Consider the following 20,040-nt stretch of genomic DNA (forward strand, 5'->3'; position numbering starts at 1 on the left):
CCAGGGAGGGAGGGTAGAGGGAGAACACAGACCAGGGAGGAAGGGTAGAGGGAGAACACAGACCAGAGAGGGAGGATAGAGGGAGAACACAGACCAGGGAGGAAGGGTAGAGGGAGAACACATACCAGAGAGGGAGGGTAGAGGGAGAACACAGACCAGGGAAGAAGGGTAGAGGGAGAACATTGACCAGGGAGGGAGGGTAGAGGGAGAACACATACCAGAGAGGGAGGGTAGAGGGAGAACACAGACCAGGGAGGAAGGGTAGAGGGAGAACATTGACCAGGGAGGGAGGGTAGAGGGAGAACACATACCAGGGAGGGAGGGTAGAGGGAGAACACATACCAGGGAGGGGGGGTAGAGGGAGAACACAGACCAGGGAGGGAGGGTAGAGGGAGAACACATACCAGGGAGGGGGGGGTAGAGGGAGAACACAGACCAGGGAGGAAGGGTAGAGGGAGAACATTGACCAGGGAGGGAGGATAGAGGGAGAACACAGACCAGGGAGGGAGGGTAGAGAGAGAACACAGACCAGGGAGGGAGGACAGAGGGAGTACACAGACCAGGGAGGGAGGACAGAGGGAGAACACAGACCAGGGAGGGAGGACAGAGGGAGAACACAGACCAGGGAGGGAGGGTAGAGGGAGAACACAGACCAGGGAGGGAGGACAGAGGGAGGACATAGACCAGGGAGGAAGAACAGAGGGAGAACACAGACCAGGGAGGGAGAGTAGAGGGAGAACACAGACCAGAGAGGGAGGGTAGAGGGAGAACACAGACCAGGGAGGGAGGGTAGAGGGAGAACACAGACCAGGGAGGAAGGGTAGAGGGAGAACACAGACCAGAGAGGGAGGATAGAGGGAGAACACAGACCAGGGAGGAAGGGTAGAGGGAGAACACATACCAGAGAGGGAGGGTAGAGGGAGAACACAGACCAGGGAAGAAGGGTAGAGGGAGAACATTGACCAGGGAGGGAGGGTAGAGGGAGAACACATACCAGAGAGGGAGGGTAGAGGGAGAACACAGACCAGGGAGGAAGGGTAGAGGGAGAACATTGACCAGGGAGGGAGGGTAGAGGGAGAACACATACCAGGGAGGGAGGGTAGAGGGAGAACACATACCAGGGAGGGGGGGGTAGAGGGAGAACACAGACCAGGGAGGGAGGGTAGAGGGAGAACACATACCAGGGAGGGGGGGGTAGAGGGAGAACACAGACCAGGGAGGAAGGGTAGAGGGAGAACATTGACCAGGGAGGGAGGATAGAGGGAGAACACAGACCAGGGAGGGAGGGTAGAGAGAGAACACAGACCAGGGAGGGAGGACAGAGGGAGTACACAGACCAGGGAGGGAGGACAGAGGGAGAACACAGACCAGGGAGGGAGGACAGAGGGAGAACACAGACCAGGGAGGGAGGACAGAGGGAGAACACAGACCAGGGAGGGAGGACAGAGGGAGAACACAGACTAGGGAGGGAGGGGGAGGGGGGGTAGAGGGAGAACACAGACCAGGGAGGGAGGGGTAGAGGGAGAACACAGACCAGGGAGGGAGGGTAGAGGGAGAACACAGACCAGGGAGGGGGGGTAGAGGGAGAACACAGACCAGGGAGGGAGGGGGTAGAGGGAGAACACAGACCAGGGAGGGAGGATAGAGGGAGAACACAGACCAGGGAGGGGGGGTAGAGGGAGAACACAGACCAGGGAGGGAGGGTAGAGGGAGAACACAGACCAGGGAGGGGGGGTAGAGGGAGAACACAGACCAGGGAGGGAGGGGTAGAGGGAGAACACAGACCAGGGAGGGAGGGTAGAGGGAGAACACAGACCAGGGAGGGAGGGTAGAGGGAGGACAGAGGGAGAGGGAGAACACAGACCAGGGAAGAAGGGTAGATACAGCAATACTGTAGATATCCAGAAACCTAGAATGTCTTTACCCATTCTAACTTATTATCTATCTCTGAGTTAATGAAACATGATTTCAGATTTTTCTGTCTGTTTGTTTTTGTTGAATTATAAATGTCATCCTACATTATGCTATTATCCCTGAGCCTTTGAATGATAACATGGTAAATAACTGATCATATTAGAAAGTGATGACTCTTCTGCTGATCTACTGCTACTACTTGACATTAAGATGAGGAAGAGAGTGGTGCTTTACACTGCCACCTCTTCCTCATCTTTACTTAATTTATTAGAATCGTAATAAAGGTCAACTGCACCTTCAACAAACTCTTTTAAGAATACAGCACCTCCAACTGCGATAGCTGCTGGTCCTGATACCATCGCTGTGACACCAGGTTTCCTGATATGTCCTTTATTAACTTTTTCAGTCTCTCCTCTACCGTCTTTCTCATCTCCTCCTCTCTCTCCTCCTCCTGCTGTTTCTTCCTCTCCTCCTCTCTCTTCCTCTCCTCCTCTTCTTTGATCTTCCTCTGGACCTCCTGGTACATCTCATTGGTGTAGTGTTTTCCTCCATTCTTCTTCACCATCTCATCTATCTTCTTCAGCAGCTTTGGGACCTGAGTGATGTCATTCTTCTTTTTATTATTGAAGACATGATGTCGGTCCCTAAAGACCTTGACGAGTTTCATAAACTCCTCACTCTCACTTAGAAAGTCCACCATTGATTTGTCCTCCAGCTGGTCTCCACCGGTGAACAGAATGATGGTGTACTTTGAGGCTTCTTCTCCAAAGTTCTCCTGGATCCACTTCACAGTGTTCCTCTCCTCCTCTGTGAACCTCCCCAGTCTGATCACCAGCAGGAAGACGTGGCGTCCTGGAACTGACATGTAGATGGCCTTTTCTATTTCACTTTTCATCCCTTCTTGAGACATTGTTGTGTCATAGAGCCCCGGGGTGTCGATGACATCAATCTTCCTCCCATTCACCACTCCACTCTGTTTTTCACAGTGTGAGGTAACAGACTCAGGGGATAAGGCATCTCTAAACACCTTTCTCCCCAGGATGGTGTTTCCTGTTGCACTCTTCCCTGATCCAGTCTTCCCCACCAGAACTATCCTCAGGTCAGACACTGAAAGAGGCAACAAGCTTTAAAATGCACAATTGTATTGTATTTAAATCAAACATATAGTAGCTACTAACTATAAACGTTTAGAAAAATAGGCATATCTAATTAATTTCCCTTGATTTTCAGTGACGTTGCCTGAACAAACACAATCAAAAATACATTTTCCCTGACTGTGGACTTGCCAGATTTGGGATTTGTGTGTGTGTGTGTGTGTGTGTGTTTGTGTGTGTGTGTGTGTGTGTGTGTGTGTGTGTGTGTGTGTGTGTGTGTGTGTGTGTGTGTGTGTATGTGAAAAGAGAAAGCACTACTTAATCCATACTTACTAATGGGAGGTTCTGACATGCTACCTCTCCTCTCCCCTGTTGAAAATGTAAGACAGTCTCTATAAGGCATAAGGCAGTCTGTATAAGGTATAAGGCAGTCTCTATAAGGTATAAGGCAGTCTCTATAAGGCATAAGGCATTCTGTATAAGGTATAAGACAGTTTCTATAAGGCATAAGGCAGTCTGTATAAGGTATAAGGCAGTCTGTATAACAATGAAGCATTATTCAATAACTCAACCGTCAATTCCATTTCAATTCAGTTTATGAATTGAACATTTCAATTCAGGGGGTTGAAACGTTCCCAATTATTACTATTTTAGTTTCATCCTTGAATGGGAATTTACCCCCAATCATAATAAATTACACCAATTAACATGAAACATGTTAAAAATATGCTTTATTTTCACTAGTGACAAAACAGAAGACTGTTTTCTGATAGTTGTCAATGTTCTTTTGTTTGTTTAATAATGCACATTCTTTCTGATGTCATTATTTCTGTAATGCACAATTTCCTGCTGAGATCTTTATTGGTTATTTGTAGCACGACTGCCCTAATTACTGTGCATGCTTTGGCCCTGGTGTTCCTTACTGAGTGTTTGTTAACTCAGTGATGAATTGAAAGATGTGATTGGCTCCCAGTGATTTCCTGTCCTTTATTACCCTTTGATTGAGGTGTGGGAGAGAGGGAAGGTATCTTTGTTTGAGGTGTGGGAGAGAGGGAAGGTGTCTTTGTTTGAGGTGTGGGAGAGAGGGAAGGTATCTTTGTTTGAGGTGTGGGAGAGAGGGAAGGTGTCTTTGTTTGAGGTTTGGGAGAGAGGGAAGGTATCTTTGTTTGAGGTGAGGGAGAGAGGGAAGGTATCTTTGTTTGAGGTGTGGGAGAGAGGGAAGGTATCTTTGTTTGAGGTGTGAGAGAGAGGGAAGGTATCATTGTTTGAGGTGTGGGAGAGAGGGAAGGTATCATTGTTTGAGGTGTGGGAGAGAGGGAAGGTGTCTTTGTTTGAGGTGTGGGAGAGAGGGAAGGTGTCTTTGTTTGAGGTGTGGGAGAGAGGGAAGGTATCTTTGTTTGAGGTGAGGGAGAGAGGGAAGGTATCATTGTTTGAGGTGTGGGAGAGAGGGAAGGTATCATTGTTTGAGGTGTGAGAGAGAGGGAAGGTATCTTTGTTTGAGGTGTGAGAGAGAGGGAAGGTATCTTTGGTTGAGGTGTGGGAGAGAAGGAAGGTGTCTTTGTTTGAGGTGTGGGAGAGAGGGAAGGTATCTGTGTTTGAGGTGTGGGAGAGAGGGAAGGTATCATTGTTTGAGGTGTGGGAGAGAGGGAAGGTATCATTGTTTGAGGTGTGAGAGAGAGGGAAGGTATCTTTGTTTGAGGTGAGGGAGAGAGGGAAGGTATCTTTGTTTGAGGTGTGGGAGAGAGGGAAGGTATCATTGTTTGAGGTGTGGGAGAGAGGGAAGGTATCAATGTTTGAGGTGTGGGAGAGAGGGAAGGTGTCTTTGTTTGAGGTGTGGGAGAGAGGGAAGGTATCTTTGTTTGAGGTGTGGGAGAGAGGGAAGGTGTCTTTGTTTGAGGTGTGGGAGAGAGGGAAGGTATCTTTGTTTGAGGTGTGGGAGAGAGGGAAGGTATCTTTGTTTGAGGTGTGGGAGAGAGGGAAGGTGTCTTTGTTTGAGGTGTGGGAGAGAGGGAAGGTATCATTGTTTGAGGTGAGGGAGAGAGGGAAGGTATCTTTGTTTGAGGTGTGGGAGAGAGGGAAGGTATCATTGTTTGAGGTGAGGGAGAGAGGGAAGGTATCTTTGTTTGAGGTGTGGGAGAGAGGGAAGGTATCATTGTTTGAGGTGTGGGAGAGAGGGAAGGTATCATTGTTTGAGGTGTGGGAGAGAGGGAAGGTATCTTTGTTTGAGGTGAGGGAGAGAGGGGAGGTATCTTTGTTTGAGGTGTGGGAGAGAGGGAAGGTATCATTGTTTGAGGTGTGGGAGAGAGGGAAGGTATCATTGTTTGAGGTGTGGGAGAGAGGGAAGGTATCTTTGTTTGAGGTGTGGGAGAGAGGGAAGGTGTCTTTGTTTGAGGTGTGGGAGAGAGGGAAGGTATCTTTGTTTGAGGTGAGGGAGAGAGGGAAGGTATCTTTGTTTGAGGTGTGGGAGAGAGGGAAGGTGTCTTTGTTTGAGGTTTGGGAGAGAGGGAAGGTATCTTTGTTTGAGGTGTGAGAGAGAGGGAAGGTATCTGTGTTTGAGGTGTGGGAGAGAGGGAAGGTATCTGTGTTTGAGGTGTGACAGAGGGAAGGTATCTTTGTTTGAGGTGTGAGAGAGAGGGAAGGTATCTGTGTTTGAGGTGTGAGAGAGGGAAGGTATCATTGTTTGAGGTGTGGGAGAGAGGGAAGGTATCTTTGTTTGAGGTGTGAGGGAGAGGGAAGGTATCTTTGTTTGAGGTGTGGGAGAGAGGGAATGTGTCTTTGTTTGAGGTGTGAGAGAGGGAAGGTATCATTGTTTGAGGTGTGGGAGAGAGGGAAGGTATCTTTGTTTGAGGTGTGGGAGAGAGGGAAGGTGTCTTTGTTTGAGGTGTGGGAGAGAGGGAAGGTATCTTTGTTTGAGGTGAGGGAGAGAGGGAAGGTATCTTTGTTTGAGGTGTGGGAGAGAGGGAAGGTGTCTTTGTTTGAGGTTTGGGAGAGAGGGAAGGTATCTTTGTTTGAGGTGTGAGAGAGAGGGAAGGTATCTGTGTTTGAGGTGTGGGAGAGAGGGAAGGTATCTGTGTTTGAGGTGTGACAGAGGGAAGGTATCTTTGTTTGAGGTGTGAGAGAGAGGGAAGGTATCTGTGTTTGAGGTGTGAGAGAGAGGGAAGGTATCTGAGTTTGAGGTGTGACAGAGAGGGAAGGTATGTGGTTGAGGTGTGACAGAGAGGGAAGGTATCTTTGTTTGAGGTGTGAGAGAGAGGGAAGGTATCTGTGGTTGAGGTGTGACAGAGAGGGAAGGTATGTGGTTGAGGTGTGACAGAGAGGGAAGGTATCTTTGTTTGAGGTGTGGGAGAGAAGGAAGGTATCTTTGTTTGAGGTGTGACAGAGGGAAGGTATCTTTGTTTGAGGTGTGAGAGAGAGGGAAGGTATCTGTGTTTGAGGTGTTGGAGAGAGGGAGGTATCTTTGTTTGAGGTGTGGGGGAGAGGGGAGGTGTCTTTGTTTGAGGTGTGGGTGAGAGGGAAGGTATCTGTGTTTGAGGTGTGGGAGAGAGGGAAGGTATCATTGTTTGAGGTGTGGGAGAGAGGGAAGGTATCTTTGTTTGAGGTGTGGGAGAGAGGGAAGGTATCATTGTTTGAGGTGTGGGAGAGAGGGAAGGTATCTTTGTTTGAGGTGTGGGAGAGAGGGAAGGTATCTTTGTTTGAGGTGTGAGAGAGAGGGAAGGTATCTTTGTTTGAGGTGTGGGAGAGAGGGAAGGTATCATTGTTTGAGGTGTGAGAGAGAGGGAAGGTATCTGTGTTTGAGGTGTGGGAGAGAGGGAAGGTATCTTTGGTAGAGGTGTGGGAGAGAGGGAATGTATCTTTGTTTGAGGTGTGAGAGAGAGGGAAGGTATCTGTGTTTGAGGTGTGGGAGAGAGGGAAGGTATCTGTGTTTGAGGTGTGGGAGAGAGGGAAGGTATCTTTGTTTGAGGTGTGAGAGAGAGGGAAGGTATCTTTGTTTGAGGTGTGGGAGAGAGGGAAGGTATCATTGTTTGAGGTGTGGGAGAGAGGGAAGGTATCATTGTTTGAGGTGTGGGAGAGAGGGAAGGTATCTTTGTTTGAGGTGTGGGAGAGAAGGAAAGTATCTTTGTTTGAGGTGTGGGAGAGAGGGAAGGTATCTTTGGTAGAGGTGTGGGAGAGAGGGAATGTATCTTTGTTTGAGGTGTGAGAGAGAGGGAAGGTATCTGTGTTTGAGGTGTGGGAGAGAGGGGAGGTATCTTTGTTTGAGGTGTGGGAGAGAGGGAAGGTATCTTTGTTTGAGGTGTGGGAGAGAGGGAAGGTATCATTGTTTGAGGTGTGGGAGAGAGGGAAGGTATCATTGTTTGAGGTGTGAGAAAGAGGGAAGGTATCTGTGTTTGAGGTGTGGGAGAGAGGGAAGGTATCTTTGTTTGAGGTGTGGGAGAGAGGGAAGGTATCTTTGTTTGAGGTGTGAGAGAGAGGGAAGGTATCTTTGTTTGAGGTGTGGGAGAGAGGGAAGGTATCATTGTTTGAGGTGTGGGAGAGAGGGAAGGTATCATTGTTTGAGGTGTGGGAGAGAGGGAAGGTATCTTTGTTTGAGGTGTGGGAGAATAGGAAGGTATCTTTGTTTGAGGTGTGGGAGAGAGGGAAGGTATCTGTGTTTGAGGTGTGGGAGAGAGGGAAGGTATCTTTGGTTGAGGTGTGGGAGAGAAGGAAGGTATCTTTGTTTGAGGTGTGGGAGAGAGGGAAGGTATCTTTGGTAGAGGTGTGGGAGAGAAGGAATGTATCTTTGTTTGAGGTGTGAGAGAGAGGGAAGGTATCTGTGAGGTGTGAGAGAGAGGGAAGGTATCTTTGTTTGAGGTGTGGGAGAGAGGGAAGGTATCATTGTTTGAGGTGTGGGAGAGAGGGAAGGTATCATTGTTTGAGGTGTGGGAGAGAGGGAAGGTATCATTGTTTGAGGTGTGGGAGAGAGGGAAGGTATCTTTGTTTGAGGTGTGGGAGAGAGGGAAGGTATCATTGTTTGAGGTGTGAGAGAGAGGGAAGGTATCATTGTTTGAGGTGTGGGAGAGAGGGAAGGTATCTTTGTTTGAGGTGTGGGAGAGAGTGAAGGTATCATTGTTTGAGGTGTGAGAGAGAGGGAAGGTATCAGTGTTTGAGGTGTGGGAGAGAGGGAAGGTATCTTTGTTTGAGGTGTGGGAGAGAGGGAAGGTATTATTGTTTGAGGTATGGGAGAGAGGGAAGGTATCATTGTTTGAGGTGTGGGAGAGAGGGAAGGTATCATTGTTTGAGATGTGGGAGAGAGGGAAGGTATCATTGTTTGAGGTGTGGGAGAGAGGGAAGGTATCATTGTTTGAGGTGTGGGAGAGAGGGAAGGTATCATTGTTTGAGGTGTGGGAGAGAGGGAAGGTAACATTGTTTGAGGTGTGGGAGAGAGGGAAGGTATCATTGTTTGAGGTGTGGGAGAGAGGGAAGGTATCATTGTTTGAGGTGTGGGAGAGAGGGAAGGTATCATTGTTTGAGGTGTGGGAGAGAGGGAAGGTATCATTGTTTGAGGTGTGGGAGAGAGGGAAGGTATCATTGTTTGAGGTGTGGGAGAGAGGGAAGGTATCTTTGTTTGAGGTGTGGGAGATGGGAAGGTATCATTGTTTGAGGTGTGGGAGAGAGGGAAGGTATCATTGTTTGAGGTGTGGGAGAGAGGGAAGGTATCATTGTTTGAGGTGTGGGAGAGAGGGAAGGTATCATTGTTTGAGGTGTGGGAGAGAGGGAAGGTATCTTTGTTTGAGGTGTGAGAGAGAGGGAAGGTATCTTTGTTTGAGGTGTGGGAGAGAGGGAAGGTATCATTGTTTGAGGTGTGGGAGAGAGGGAAGGTATCTTTGTTTGAGGTGTGAGAGAGAGGGAAGGTATCTTTGTTTGAGGTGTGGGAGAGAGGGAAGGTATCATTGCTTGAGGTGTGAGAGAGAGGGAAGGTATCATTGTTTGAGGTGTGGGAGAGAGGGAAGGTATCTTTGTTTGAGGTGTGGGAGAGAGGGAAGGTATTATTGTTTGAGGTATGGGAGAGAGGGAAGGTATTATTGTTTGAGGTGTGGGAGAGAGGGAAGGTATCATTGTTTGAGGTATGGGAGAGAGGGAAGGTATCATTGTTTGAGGTGTGGGAGAGACGGAAGGTATAATTGTTTGAGGTGTGGGAGAGAGGGAAGGTATAATTGTTTGAGGTGTGGGAGAGAGGGAAGGTATCTGTGTTTGAGGTGTGGGAGAGAGGGAAGGTATCTTTGTTTGAGGTGTGGGAGAGAGGGAAGGTATCTTTGTTTGAGGTGTGAGAGAGAGGGAAGGTATCTTTGTTTGAGGTGTGGGAGAGAGGGAAGGTATCATTGTTTGAGGTGTGGGAGAGAGGGAAGGTATCATTGTTTGAGGTGTGGGAGAGAGGGAAGGTATCTTTGTTTGAGGTGTGGGAGAGAAGGAATGTATCTTTGTTTGAGGTGTGGGAGAGAGGGAAGGTATCTTTGGTTGAGGTGTGGGAGAGAAGGAAGGTATCTTTGTTTGAGGTGTGGGAGAGAGGGGAGGTATCTTTGTTTGAGGTGTGGGAGAGAGGGAAGGTATCTTTGGTTGAGGTGTGGGAGAGAAGGAAGGTATCTTTGTTTGAGGTGTGGGAGAGAGGGAAGGTATCTTTGTTTGAGGTGTGGGAGAGAGGGAAGGTATCTTTGTTTGAGGTGTGGGAGAGAGGGAAGGTATCTTTGGTTGAGGTGTGGGAGAGAAGGAAGGTATCTTTGTTTGAGGTGTGGGAGAGAGGGAAGGTATCTTTGGTAGAGGTGTGGGAGAGAGGGAATGTATCTTTGTTTGAGGTGTGAGAGAGAGGGAAGGTATCTGTGTTTGAGGTGTGGGAGAGAGAGGGAAGGTATCATTGTTTGAGGTGTGGGAGAGAGGGAAGGTATCATTGTTTGAGGTGTGGGAGAGAGGGAAGGTATCATTGTTTGAGGTGTGGGAGAGAGGGAAGGTATCATTGTTTGAGGTGTGGGAGAGAGGGAAGGTATCTTTGTTTGAGGTGTGGGAGATGGGAAGGTATCATTGTTTGAGGTGTGGGAGAGAGGGAAGGTATCATTGTTTGAGGTGTGGGAGAGAGGGAAGGTATCTTTGTTTGAGGTGTGGGAGAGAGGGAAGGTATCTTTGTTTGAGGTGTGAGAGAGAGGGAAGGTATCTTTGTTTGAGGTGTGGGAGAGAGGGAAGGTATCATTGTTTGAGGTGTGGGAGAGAGGGAAGGTATCATTGTTTGAGGTGTGGGAGAGAGGGAAGGTATCATTGTTTGAGGTGTGGGAGAGAGGGAAGGTATCATTGTTTGAGTTGTGGGAGAGAGGGAAGGTATCATTGTTTGAGGTGTGGGAGAGAGGGAAGGTATCTTTGTTTGAGGTGTGGGAGAGAGGGAAGGTATCTTTGTTTGAGGTGTGAGAGAGAGGGAAGGTATCATTGTTTGAGGTGTGGGAGAGAGGGAAGGTATCATTGTTTGAGGTGTGGGAGAGAGGGAAGGTATCTTTGTTTGAGGTGTGGGAGAGAGGGAAGGTATCTTTGTTTGAGGTGTGGGAGAGAGGGAAGGTATCTTTGTTTGAGGTGTGGGAGAGAAGGAAGGTATCTTTGTTTGAGGTGTGGGAGAGAGGGAAGGTATCTTTGGTTGAGGTGTGGGAGAGAAGGAAGGTATCTTTGTTTGAGGTGTGGGAGTGAGGGAAGGTATCTTTGTTTGAGGTGTGGGAGAGAGGGAAGGTATCTTTGTTTGAGGTGTGGGAGAGAAGGAAGGTATCTTTGTTTGAGGTGTGGGAGAGAGGGAAGGTATCATTGTTTGAGGTGTGGGAGAGAGGGAAGGTATCATTGTGTGAGGTGTGGGAGAGAGGGAAGGAATCTTTGTTTGAGGTGTGGGAGAGAGGGAAGGTATCTTTGTTTGAGGTGTGAGAGAGAGGGAAGGCATCTTTGTTTGAGGTGTGGGAGAGAGGGAAGGTATCATTGTTTGAGGTGTGGGAGAGAGGGAAGGTATCTTTGTTTGAGGTGTGGGAGAGAGGGAAGGTATCATTGTTTGAGGTGTGGGAGAGAGGGAAGGTATCAATGTTTGAGGTGTGGGAGAGAGGGAAGGTATCTTTGTTTGAGGTGTGGGAGAGAAGGAAGATATCATTGTTTGAGGTGTGAGAGAGAGGGAAGGTATCTTTGTTTGAGGTGTGGGAGAGAGGGAAGGTATCATTGTTTGAGGTGTGGGAGAGAGGGAAGGTATCATTGTTTGAGGTGTGGGAGAGAGGGAAGGTATCATTGTTTGAGGTGTGGGAGAGAGGGAAGGTATCATTGTTTGAGGTGTGGGAGAGAGGGAATGTATCATTGTTTGAGGTGTGGGAGAGAGGGAAGGTAACATTGTTTGAGGTGTGGGAGAGAGGGAAGGAGTCTTTGTTTGAGGTGTGGGAGACAGGGAAGGTATCATTGTTTGAGGTGTGGGAGAGAGAGGGAAGGTATCATTGTTTGAGGTGTGGGAGAGAGAGGGAAGGTATCTTTGTTTGAGGTGTGAGAGAGAGGGAAGGTATCTTTGTTTGAGGTGTGGGAGAGAGGGAAGGTATCCTTGGTTGAGGTGTGGGAGAGAAGGAAGGTATCTTTGGTTGAGGTGTGGGATAGAGGGAAGGTATCTTTGTTTTAGGTGTGGGAGAGAGGGAAGGTATCTTTGTTTGAGGTGTGGGAGAGAGGGAAGGTATCTTTGTTTGAGGTGTGGGAGTGAGGGAAGGTATCTTTGGTTGAGGTGTGGGAGAGAGGGAAGGTATCATTGTTTGAGGTGTGAGAGAGAGGGAAGGTATCATTGTTTGAGGTGTGGGAGAGAGGGAAGGTATCTTTGTTTGAGGTGTGGGAGAGAGGGAAGGTATCTTTGTTTGAGGTGTGGGAGAGAGGGAAGGTATCTTTGTTTGAGGTGTGGGAGAGAGGGAAGGTATCTTTGTTTGAGGTGTGGGAGAGAAGGAAGGTATCTTTGTTTGAGGTGTGGGAGAGAGGGAAGGTATCTTTGGTTGAGGTGTGGGAGAGAAGAAAGGTATCTTTGTTTGAGGTGTGGGAGTGAGGGAAGGTATCTTTGTTTGAGGTGTGGGAGAGAGGGAAGGTATCTTTGTTTGAGGTGTGGGAGAGAAGGAAGGTATCTTTGTTTGAGGTGTGGGAGAGAGGGAAGGTATCATTGTTTGAGGTGTGGGAGAGAGGGAAGGTATCATTGTGTGAGGTGTGGGAGAGAGGGAAGGAATCTTTGTTTGAGGTGTGGGAGAGAGGGAAGGTATCATTGTTTGAGGTGTGGGAGAGAGAGGGAAGGTATCATTGTTTGAGGTGTGGGAGAGAGAGGGAAGGTATCTTTATTTGAGGTGTGAGGGAGAGGGAAGGTATCTTTGTTTGAGGTGTGAGAGAGAGGGAAGGCATCTTTGTTTGAGTGTGGGAGAGAGGGAAGGTATCTTTGGTTGAGGTGTGGGAGAGAGGGAAGGTATCATTGTTTGAGGTGTGAGAGAGAGGGAAGGTATCTTTGTTTGAGGTGTGGGAGAGAAGGAAGGTATCTTTGTTTGAGGTGTGAGAGAGAGGGAAGGTATCTTTGTTTTGACGTGTGGGAGAGAGGGAAGGTATCTTTGTTTGAGGTGTGGGAGAGAGGGAAGGTATCTTTGTTTGAGGTGTGGGAGAGAGGGGAGGTATCTTTGGTTGAGGTGTGGGAGAGAAGGGGTGTGGGAGAGAGGGGAGGTATCTTTGGTTGAGGTGTGGGAGAGAGGGATGGTATCATTGTTTGAGGTGTGAGAGAGAGGGAAGGTATCTTTGTTTGAGGTGTGGGAGAGAGGGAAGGTATCATTGTTTGAGGTGTGGGAGAGAGAGGGAAGGTATCTTTATTTGAGGTGTGAGGGAGAGGGAAGGTATCTTTGTTTGAGGTGTGAGAGAGAGGGAAGGCATCTTTGTTTGAGGTGTGGGAGAGAGGGAAGGTATCATTGTTTGAGGTGTGGGAGAGAGGGAAGGTATCTTTGTTTGAGGTGTGGGAGAGAGGGAAGGTATCATTGTTTGAGGTGTGGGAGAGAGGGAAGGTATCAATGTTTGAGGTGTGGGAGAGAGGGAAGGTATCTTTGTTTGAGGTGTGGGAGAGAAGGAAGATATCATTGTTTGAGGTGTGAGAGAGAGGGAAAGTATCTTTGTTTGAGGTGTGGGAGAGAGGGAAGGTATCATTGTTTGAGGTGTGGGAGAGAGGGAAGGTATCATTGTTTGAGGTGTGGGAGAGAGGGAAGGTATCATTGTTTGAGGTGTGGGAGAGAGGGAAGGTATCATTGTTTGAGGTGTGGGAGAGAGGGAATGTATCATTGTTTGAGGTGTGGGAGAGAGGGAAGGTAACATTGTTTGAGGTGTGGGAGAGAGGGAAGGAATCTTTGTTTGAGGTGTGGGAGACAGGGAAGGTATCATTGTTTGAGGTGTGGGAGAGAGAGGGAAGGTATCATTGTTTGAGGTGTGGGAGAGAGATGGAAGGTATCTTTGTTTGAGGTGTGAGAGAGAGGGAAGGTATCTTTGTTTGAGGTGTGGGAGAGAGGGAAGGTATCCTTGGTTGAGGTGTGGGAGAGAAGGAAGGTATCTTTGGTTGAGGTGTGGGATAGAGGGAAGGTATCTTTGTTTTAGGTGTGGGAGAGAGGGAAGGTATCTTTGTTTGAGGTGTGGGAGAGAGGGAAGGTATCTTTGTTTGAGGTGTGGGAGTGAGGGAAGGTATCTTTGGTTGAGGTGTGGGAGAGAGGGAAGGTATCATTGTTTGAGGTGTGAGAGAGAGGGAAGGTATCTTTGTTTGAGGTGTGGGAGAGAAGGAAGGTATCTTTGTTTGAGGTGTGAGAGAGAGGGAAGGTATCTTTGTTTGACGTGTGGGAGAGAGGGAAGGTATCTTTGTTTGAGGTGTGGGAGAGAGGGAAGGTATCTTTGTTTGAGGTGTGGGAGAGAGGGGAGGTATCTTTGGTTGAGGTGTGGGAGAGAAGGAAGGTATCTTTGGTTGAGGTGTGGGAGAGAAAGAAGGTATCTTTGTTTGAGGTGTGAGAGAGAGGGAAGGTATCTTTGTTTGAGGTGTGGGAGAGAGGGAAGGTATCTTTGTTTGAGGTGTGGGAGAGAGGGAAGGTATCTTTGTTTGAGGTGTGGGAGAGAGGGAAGGTATCATTGTTTGAGGTGTGGAAGAGAAGGAAGGTATCTTTGTTTGAGGTGTGGGAGAGGGAAGGTATCTTTGTTTGAGGTGTGGGAGAGAAGGAAGGTATCTTTGTTTGAGGTGTGGGAGTGAGGGAAGGTATCTTTGTTTGAGGTGTGGGAGAGAGGGAAGGTATCTTTGTTTGAGGTGTGGGAGAGAAGGAAGGTATCTTTGTTTGAGGTGTGGGGGAGAGGGAAGGTATCATTGTTTGAGGTGTGGGAGAGAGGGAAGGTATCATTGTTTGAGGTGTGGGAGAGAGGGAAGGAATCTTTGTTTGAGGTGTGGGAGAGAGGGAAGGTATCATTGTTTGAGGTGGTGGGAGAGAGAGGGAAGGTATCATTGTTTGAGGTGTGGGAGAGAGAGGGAAGGTATCTTTGTTTGAGGTGTGAGGGAGAGGGAAGGTATCTTTGTTTGGGGTGTGAGAGAGAGGGAAGGTATCTTTGTTTGAGGTGTGGGAGAGAGGGAAGGTATCATTGTTTGAGGTGTGGGAGAGAGGGAATGTATCTTTGTTTGAGGTGTGGGAGAGAGGGAAGGTATCATTGTTTGAGGTGTGGGAGAGAGGGAAGGTATCAATGTTTGAGGTGTGGGAGAGAGGGAAGGTATCTTTGTTTGAGGTGTGGGAGAGAAGGAAGATATCATTGTTTGAGGTGTGAGAGAGAGGGAAGGTATCTTTGTTTGAGGTGTGGGAGAGAGGGAAGGTATCATTGTTTGAGGTGTGGGAGAGAGGGAAGGTATCATTGTTTGAGGTGTGGGAGAGAGGGAAGGTATCATTGTTTGAGGTGTGGGAGAGAGGGAAGGTATCATTGTTTGAGGTGTGGGAGAGAGGGAAGGTATCATTGTTTGAGGTGTGGGAGAGAGGGAAGGTATCTTTGGTTGAGGTGTGGGAGAGAAGAAAGGTATCTTTGTTTGAGGTGTGGGAGTGAGGGAAGGTATCTTTGTTTGAGGTGTGGGAGAGAGGGAAGGTATCTTTGTTTGAGGTGTGGGAGAGAAGGAAGGTATCTTTGTTTGAGGTGTGGGAGAGAGGGAAGGTATCATTGTTTGAGGTGTGGGAGAGAGGGAAGGTATCATTGTGTGAGGTGTGGGAGAGAGGGAAGGAATCTTTGTTTGAGGTGTGGGAGAGAGGGAAGGTATCATTGTTTGAGGTGTGGGAGAGAGAGGGAAGGTATCATTGTTTGAGGTGTGGGAGAGAGAGGGAAGGTATCTTTATTTGAGGTGTGAGGGAGAGGGAAGGTATCTTTGTTTGAGGTGTGAGAGAGAGGGAAGGCATCTTTGTTTGAGTGTGGGAGAGAGGGAAGGTATCTTTGGTTGAGGTGTGGGAGAGAGGGAAGGTATCATTGTTTGAGGTGTGAGAGAGAGGGAAGGTATCTTTGTTTGAGGTGTGGGAGAGAAGGAAGGTATCTTTGTTTGAGGTGTGAGAGAGAGGGAAGGTATCTTTGTTTTGACGTGTGGGAGAGAGGGAAGGTATCTTTGTTTGAGGTGTGGGAGAGAGGGAAGGTATCTTTGTTTGAGGTGTGGGAGAGAGGGGAGGTATCTTTGGTTGAGGTGTGGGAGAGAAGGGGTGTGGGAGAGAGGGGAGGTATCTTTGGTTGAGGTGTGGGAGAGAGGGATGGTATCATTGTTTGAGGTGTGAGAGAGAGGGAAGGTATCTTTGTTTGAGGTGTGGGAGAGAGGGAAGGTATCATTGTTTGAGGTGTGGGAGAGAGAGGGAAGGTATCTTTATTTGAGGTGTGAGGGAGAGGGAAGGTATCTTTGTTTGAGGTGTGAGAGAGAGGGAAGGCATCTTTGTTTGAGGTGTGGGAGAGAGGGAAGGTATCATTGTTTGAGGTGTGGGAGAGAGGGAAGGTATCTTTGTTTGAGGTGTGGGAGAGAGGGAAGGTATCATTGTTTGAGGTGTGGGAGAGAGGGAAGGTATCAATGTTTGAGGTGTGGGAGAGAGGGAAGGTATCTTTGTTTGAGGTGTGGGAGAGAAGGAAGATATCATTGTTTGAGGTGTGAGAGAGAGGGAAAGTATCTTTGTTTGAGGTGTGGGAGAGAGGGAAGGTATCATTGTTTGAGGTGTGGGAGAGAGGGAAGGTATCATTGTTTGAGGTGTGGGAGAGAGGGAAGGTATCATTGTTTGAGGTGTGGGAGAGAGGGAAGGTATCATTGTTTGAGGTGTGGGAGAGAGGGAATGTATCATTGTTTGAGGTGTGGGAGAGAGGGAAGGTAACATTGTTTGAGGTGTGGGAGAGAGGGAAGGAATCTTTGTTTGAGGTGTGGGAGACAGGGAAGGTATCATTGTTTGAGGTGTGGGAGAGAGAGGGAAGGTATCATTGTTTGAGGTGTGGGAGAGAGATGGAAGGTATCTTTGTTTGAGGTGTGAGAGAGAGGGAAGGTATCTTTGTTTGAGGTGTGGGAGAGAGGGAAGGTATCCTTGGTTGAGGTGTGGGAGAGAAGGAAGGTATCTTTGGTTGAGGTGTGGGATAGAGGGAAGGTATCTTTGTTTTAGGTGTGGGAGAGAGGGAAGGTATCTTTGTTTGAGGTGTGGGAGAGAGGGAAGGTATCTTTGTTTGAGGTGTGGGAGTGAGGGAAGGTATCTTTGGTTGAGGTGTGGGAGAGAGGGAAGGTATCATTGTTTGAGGTGTGAGAGAGAGGGAAGGTATCTTTGTTTGAGGTGTGGGAGAGAAGGAAGGTATCTTTGTTTGAGGTGTGAGAGAGAGGGAAGGTATCTTTGTTTGACGTGTGGGAGAGAGGGAAGGTATCTTTGTTTGAGGTGTGGGAGAGAGGGAAGGTATCTTTGTTTGAGGTGTGGGAGAGAGGGGAGGTATCTTTGGTTGAGGTGTGGGAGAGAAGGAAGGTATCTTTGGTTGAGGTGTGGGAGAGAAAGAAGGTATCTTTGTTTGAGGTGTGAGAGAGAGGGAAGGTATCTTTGTTTGAGGTGTGGGAGAGAGGGAAGGTATCTTTGTTTGAGGTGTGGGAGAGAGGGAAGGTATCTTTGTTTGAGGTGTGGGAGAGAGGGAAGGTATCATTGTTTGAGGTGTGGAAGAGAAGGAAGGTATCTTTGTTTGAGGTGTGGGAGAGAGGGAAGGTATCTTTGTTTGAGGTGTGGGAGAGAAGGAAGGTATCTTTGTTTGAGGTGTGGGAGTGAGGGAAGGTATCTTTGTTTGAGGTGTGGGAGAGAGGGAAGGTATCTTTGTTTGAGGTGTGGGAGAGAAGGAAGGTATCTTTGTTTGAGGTGTGGGGGAGAGGGAAGGTATCATTGTTTGAGGTGTGGGAGAGAGGGAAGGTATCATTGTTTGAGGTGTGGGAGAGAGGGAAGGAATCTTTGTTTGAGGTGTGGGAGAGAGGGAAGGTATCATTGTTTGAGGTGTGGGAGAGAGAGGGAAGGTATCATTGTTTGAGGTGTGGGAGAGAGAGGGAAGGTATCTTTGTTTGAGGTGTGAGGGAGAGGGAAGGTATCTTTGTTTGGGGTGTGAGAGAGAGGGAAGGTATCTTTGTTTGAGGTGTGGGAGAGAGGGAAGGTATCATTGTTTGAGGTGTGGGAGAGAGGGAATGTATCTTTGTTTGAGGTGTGGGAGAGAGGGAAGGTATCATTGTTTGAGGTGTGGGAGAGAGGGAGAGAGGGAAGGTATCAATGTTTGAGGTGTGGGAGAGAGGGAAGGTATCTTTGTTTGAGGTGTGGGAGAGAAGGAAGATATCATTGTTTGAGGTGTGAGAGAGAGGGAAGGTATCTTTGTTTGAGGTGTGGGAGAGAGGGAAGGTATCATTGTTTGAGGTGTGGGAGAGAGGGAAGGTATCATTGTTTGAGGTGTGGGAGAGAGGGAAGGTATCATTGTTTGAGGTGTGGGAGAGAGGGAAGGTATCATTGTTTGAGGTGTGGGAGAGAGGGAAGGTATCATTGTTTGAGGTGTGGGAGAGAGGGAAGGTAACATTGTTTGAGGTGTGGGAGAGAGGGAAGGAATCTTTGTTTGAGGTGTGGGAGAGAGGGAAGGTATCATTGTTTGAGGTGTGGGAGAGAGGGAAGGTGTCATTGTTTGAGGTGTGGGAGAGAGAGGGAAGGTATCTTTGTTTGAGGTGTGGGAGAGAGGGGGAAGGTATCTTTGTTTGAGGTGTGGGAGAGAGGGAAGGTATCTTTGGTTGAGGTGTGGGAGAGAAGGAAGGTATCTTTGGTTGAGGTGTGGGAGAGAGGGAAGGTATCTTTGTTTGAGGTGTGAGAGAGAGGGAAGGTATCTTTGTTTGAGGTGTGGGAGAGAGGGAAGGTATCTTTGTTTGAGGTGTGGGAGTGAGGGAAGGTATCTTTGGTTGAGGTGTGGGAGAGAGGGAAGGTATCATTGTTTGAGGTGTGGGAGAGAAAGAAGGTATCTTTTTTTGAGGTGTGAGAGAGAGGGAAGGTATCATTGTTTGAGGTGTGGGAGAGAGGGGAGGTATCATTGTTTGAGGTGTGAGAGAGAGGGAAGGTATCTTTGTTTGAGGTGTGGGAGAGAGGGGAGGTATCTTTGGTTGAGGTGTGGGAGAGAAGGAAGGTATCTTTGGTTGAGGTGTGGGAGAGAAAGAAGGTATCTTTGTTTGAGGTGTGAGAGAGAGGGAAGGTATCTTTGTTTGAGGTGTGGGAGAGAGGGAAGGTATCATTGTTTGAGGTGTGGGAGAGAAAGAAGGTATCATTGTTTGAGGTGTGGGAGAGAGGGAAGGTATCATTGTTTGAGGTGTGGGAGAGAGGGAAGGTATCATTGTTTGAGGTGTGGGAGAGAGGGAAGGTATCATTGTTTGAGGTGTGGGAGAGAGGGAAGGTATCTTTGTTTGAGGTGTGGGAGAGAGAGGGAAGGTATCTTTGTTTGAGGTGTGGGAGAGAGGGAAGGTATCTTTGGTTGAGGTGTGGGAGAGAGGGAAGGTATCTTTGGTTGAGGTGTGGGAGAGAGGGAAGGTATCTTTGTTTGAGGTGTGGGAGAGAGGGAAGGTATCTTTGTTTGAGGTGTGAGAGAGAGGGAAGGTATCTTTGTTTGAGGTGTGGGAGAGAGGGAAGGTATCTTTGTTTGAGGTGTGGGAGTGAGGGAAGGTATCTTTGGTTGAGGTGTGGGAGAGAGGGAAGGTATCATTGTTTGAGGTGTGAGAGAGAGGGAAGGTATCTTTGTTTGAGGTGTGGGAGAGAGGGGAGGTATCTTTGGTTGAGGTGTGGGAGAGAAGGAAGGTATCTTTGGTTGAGGTGTGGGAGAGAAAGAAGGTATCTTTGTTTGAGGTGTGAGAGAGAGGGAAGGTATCTTTGTTTGAGGTGTGGGAGAGAGGGAAGGTATCATTGTTTGAGGTGTGGGAGAGAAAGAAGGTATCTTTGTTTGAGGTGTGGGAGAGAGGGAAGGTATCTTTGTTTGAGGTGTGGGAGAGAGGGAAAGTATTTTTGCAACATTGATTCAAGGAAAACATAGTACACTCTGACATAAGTATTATTAATGAGAGAATAATGTGCTGCTACTCTCTGTTTATTATCTATGCATTGTCACTTTACCTCTACCTACATGTATATATTACCACAATTACCTCGACTAACTGGTGCCCCCGCACATTAACTCTGTACCGGTACCCCTTGTATATAGCCTCGCTACTGTTATTTTATTGTTACTCCTTATTTTTATAACATTTTTACTTCAGTTAATTTTTGTAAATACTTTAACACTTTTTCTTCTTCTTAAAACCTCTAGGGGGTTGGTGTCCGCGAGACGGTTGAGCTAACGCGCGCTAATGTGATTAGCATGACGTTGTAAGAAAAAAAATCCCAGGACATAGACTAGATGGCAGCAGTGTATGTGCAAAGTTTTAGACTGATCCAATGAACCGTTCCATTTCTGTTCAAAATGTTGTATCAAGACTGCTCAAATGTGCCTAATTGGTTTATTAATA

The 20,040-nt window shown here is 48.0% G+C and overlaps 1 protein-coding gene across 2 annotated transcripts in view; it reads right to left on the bottom strand.

Moving 5' to 3' along the window:
• Window positions 1-2,100: 2,100 nt before the first annotated feature.
• Window positions 2,101-20,040, bottom strand: part of LOC139568296 (GTPase IMAP family member 7-like) — a 34,933-nt gene continuing 16,993 nt past the window's right edge. For both annotated transcript variants that reach the window (XM_071390044.1, XM_071390045.1), the window contains 2 exons: window positions 3,342-3,377; window positions 2,101-3,021 (listed from right to left, as the gene is read on the bottom strand). In XM_071390044.1, coding sequence (XP_071246145.1) covers window positions 2,225-3,021; window positions 3,342-3,377 — 833 coding nt within the window. In that variant the 3' untranslated portion in view covers window positions 2,101-2,224. The remainder of the gene's footprint in view (window positions 3,022-3,341; window positions 3,378-20,040) is intronic.

Source organism: Salvelinus alpinus, chromosome 2, assembly GCF_045679555.1.
Source record: "Salvelinus alpinus chromosome 2, SLU_Salpinus.1, whole genome shotgun sequence".
Taxonomy (NCBI): domain Eukaryota; kingdom Metazoa; phylum Chordata; class Actinopteri; order Salmoniformes; family Salmonidae; genus Salvelinus; species Salvelinus alpinus.